The sequence below is a fragment of the Capsicum annuum genome, unplaced genomic scaffold (genome assembly GCF_002878395.1).
Source record: "Capsicum annuum cultivar UCD-10X-F1 unplaced genomic scaffold, UCD10Xv1.1 ctg51547, whole genome shotgun sequence".
In the NCBI taxonomy this organism is placed as follows: Eukaryota; Viridiplantae; Streptophyta; class Magnoliopsida; order Solanales; family Solanaceae; genus Capsicum; species Capsicum annuum.
The window spans coordinates 1-2830 of NW_025859501.1; the positions used below are offsets into that span (position 1 = coordinate 1).

Genomic DNA, 2830 nt, shown 5'->3' on the forward strand with positions numbered 1-2830 from the left:
GATTACCAGTTGATGTTAACAAGTTGGCATCTACGACCTCCATTACAGCATCTGGAAGTGAATATCTCGCCCATTGTTTCAAGCTAAGATCTCCCTCAAACTCATTAGGCTTTCTCCTAGTAAACGTTACCAGCAACATGACCCCATAACTATAGACGTCACACTTTGTTGACACTAGTCCTTCCTTTCCATACTCTACAGTCAAACAATTCATTTAAAGATGCAATATGCTTTCTAGGTGGGAAAAAAAGAAAGGGATAATCAATGTTCAAAAAATTAGCAAAACAAAGAAACGTACCAGGTGCAATATACCCGAATGTTGCTAAGGTTTTAGTGTACTAATCACCCTGATCTTCACCAAGCAGTTTTGAAATGCCAAAGTCGCTGAGGTGGGCAACCATATCATCATCCAGCAAGACGTTACTAGGCTTCACGTCACTGTGAATCACAGACAACGAGCACCCATGATGAAGATATTCCAAAGCACATGCCACATCTATCATTATGCTTAGTCTCTGCTTGATGTCGAGGAAGTAGTTGTGGGAATACAAATACTTCTCAAGACTCCCAGTAGGCATATAATCAAGAACTAAAGCCTTAAAATCAAGATTAGAAAAACTAGTAATGACTTTTACGAAATTCCTATGGCGAAGGCTACGCAAAACTTCACATTCCGTATCAAAACTCTTGAATGCCGCATCCAGGTTGAACACTTTAACTGCAATGGCAGTTCCACTTCTTAGAACACCTTTGTATACAGAGCCAAAACTTCCAGAACAAATCAGATTACTCTCGCTAAGCGCATCAGTTGCTTGGATCAATTCATAGTATGAAATTCCTTCTCTTGTTATGGCAGACAATGAATCAGCGAGTTGAGGAGCTCTTTTACCTTTTCTATACCTTATCCAGAAAAAACTAAAGGTGCTAGGAACAACAACTAGTGCAATTCCCAGCAAAAGAAAAAGAATTAGCAATTTTTTCCTATTTTATCTGTGCTTTGATGAAATGGGGCATGGAGGGACACCAACTCTTGAAGAACCACACAATGCTTCATTGTAGATGAAAAACTGACTCGAGAGGTTCTTGAAAGGACCTCCGGAGGGTATTTCACCATACAATTTGTTGACAGAAATATTGAAATACTTCAAGTTGTGAAGCTTCTCCAAAGAATTGGGAATGTTTCCAGATATATTATTATGAGAAAGGTCTAGGAATTCCAAACCTACCATGTTGCTAATTGAGTCAGGTATAGATCCTTGCAACTTGTTGTGTCTCAGAGAAAGCTGTGCCAAATTTTGCAAGCCTCCAATTTCTCTAGGAATGTCATTTGAGAATTGATTCATCGATAGATCCATCTTTGTTACAGCCTTTATATTTCCAATTTCTTGAGGTAAAGAACCTACCATGTTGTTTGAAGATAAGTCAAGAACCACTAGATCGTTAAGGTTCCCTAAGATTTGTGGTATATTGGAACTCAATTTGTTGGAACCGAGATGTACCTCCCTAAGAGATGTAATATTCCCTAAACAATTAGGAAAAGATCCTGAAAGTTGATTTTGACCCAAGTAAATTTCACCCAAATGCTGAAATTTACATATATGATCTCCAATAAATCCTGTAAGTTTGTTGTTACTCAAGTCAAAGCGCTGAAGGTTTCTCAAGTTTCCAATTGTTATGGGAATTGATCCAACCAAATTGTTTTCAGAAATATCAAGGAACAATAAGCTGCTTAAGTTCCCAATTTCATTTGATATTCGCCCTTTGATTTTACAACTTTTAGCTGGAAACTTTGAAAGAGATGTGGAAAGGATCTCCACGGAGGCAGGAAGCATGCCGTTTAGAGGGTTTTAAGATAGAAAAAGAACTGTTAAATTTCTACAATAGGTTAAGGAAGTCAGGAAGCTTAATGATGAGTCACTACTTAAATTGTTTCCTGCTAAATTTAGATGTTGTAGATGAGTCAAATATCCAAGTGAGTTGGGAATCGAGCCAGTGAGTTTGTTTATTGCAAGATCAAGAATTGTAAGTTTTGAACAATTGGAGATGGAATGAGGAATAGTCCAAACAAGATTGGTTAAGCCATGAAGAAAAAGTCTTTCAATGTTGGGTAAGATAGAACTTATGTTTGGTGGGAAGCTTCCTGATAGATTGTTGAATGGAAGATCAATTATTCTCAGCCCTGATATGTTGAACCCAAGATCAAGCGAACCACTAAAACTATTAAACCCAAGATCCAGTTCCTCCAACTCAATGAGACTGCTTATCTCTTTGGGTATTTCACCTGTCAACACATGAAGAAAAAATAAATACAAGTGAGATGAACTATTTAGCTCAAAGCTTATCTATGTGATTCATACTTTAGTTTGACTTGATAAGGTGTCGACAAGAACTTAGAAAATTATGTAAGAACTGTATACTTCTTTTTCCTATTGTTATTGATCTAAGTCTTAAGAAGGATGTACAAATTATATATTTTTTCTATATTAAAGTTCTCAATTTAACTTTGTATGAATTTCTTATTGTGCAGTTTTGTATTTTTATATGGACTCAACTATATAAACTGATACTTTATTAGAAGTTAGTTCAAATTTACAGGTTATTTCTTAAAACAGACTAATTTTAAACATTATAAGACGATCCTCATATGGTGTTTCTTGTCATATGCTTGAAGATTTATTTATAATTGTTACATTTTATTACTCATTACATATTCATAGAATTTTAATAGTTCTAATGGATTTATAAAAATTAGCATGAGACGCCATTAGAATATATATGTACCTATAAGCTTATTTCCACTAATTTGTAGATGTTGCATCTTGGTTAAGTT

The 2830-nt window shown here is 35.4% G+C and overlaps 1 protein-coding gene across 1 annotated transcript; it reads right to left on the bottom strand.

The window, feature by feature from the left end:
* Window positions 1–6: 6 nt before the first annotated feature.
* On the bottom strand, window positions 7–1832 carry LOC124892881 (receptor kinase-like protein Xa21; the record flags this gene model as incomplete). The annotated part of the gene is made up of 3 exons (XM_047404064.1): window positions 1040–1832; window positions 347–937; window positions 7–195 (listed from the first exon to the last, which is right to left on the bottom strand). Coding segments are annotated over exons 1-3 (1573 nt in total), but the record flags the coding sequence as incomplete, so codon positions are not given.
* Between the last annotated feature and the right edge of the window lie 998 nt (window positions 1833–2830).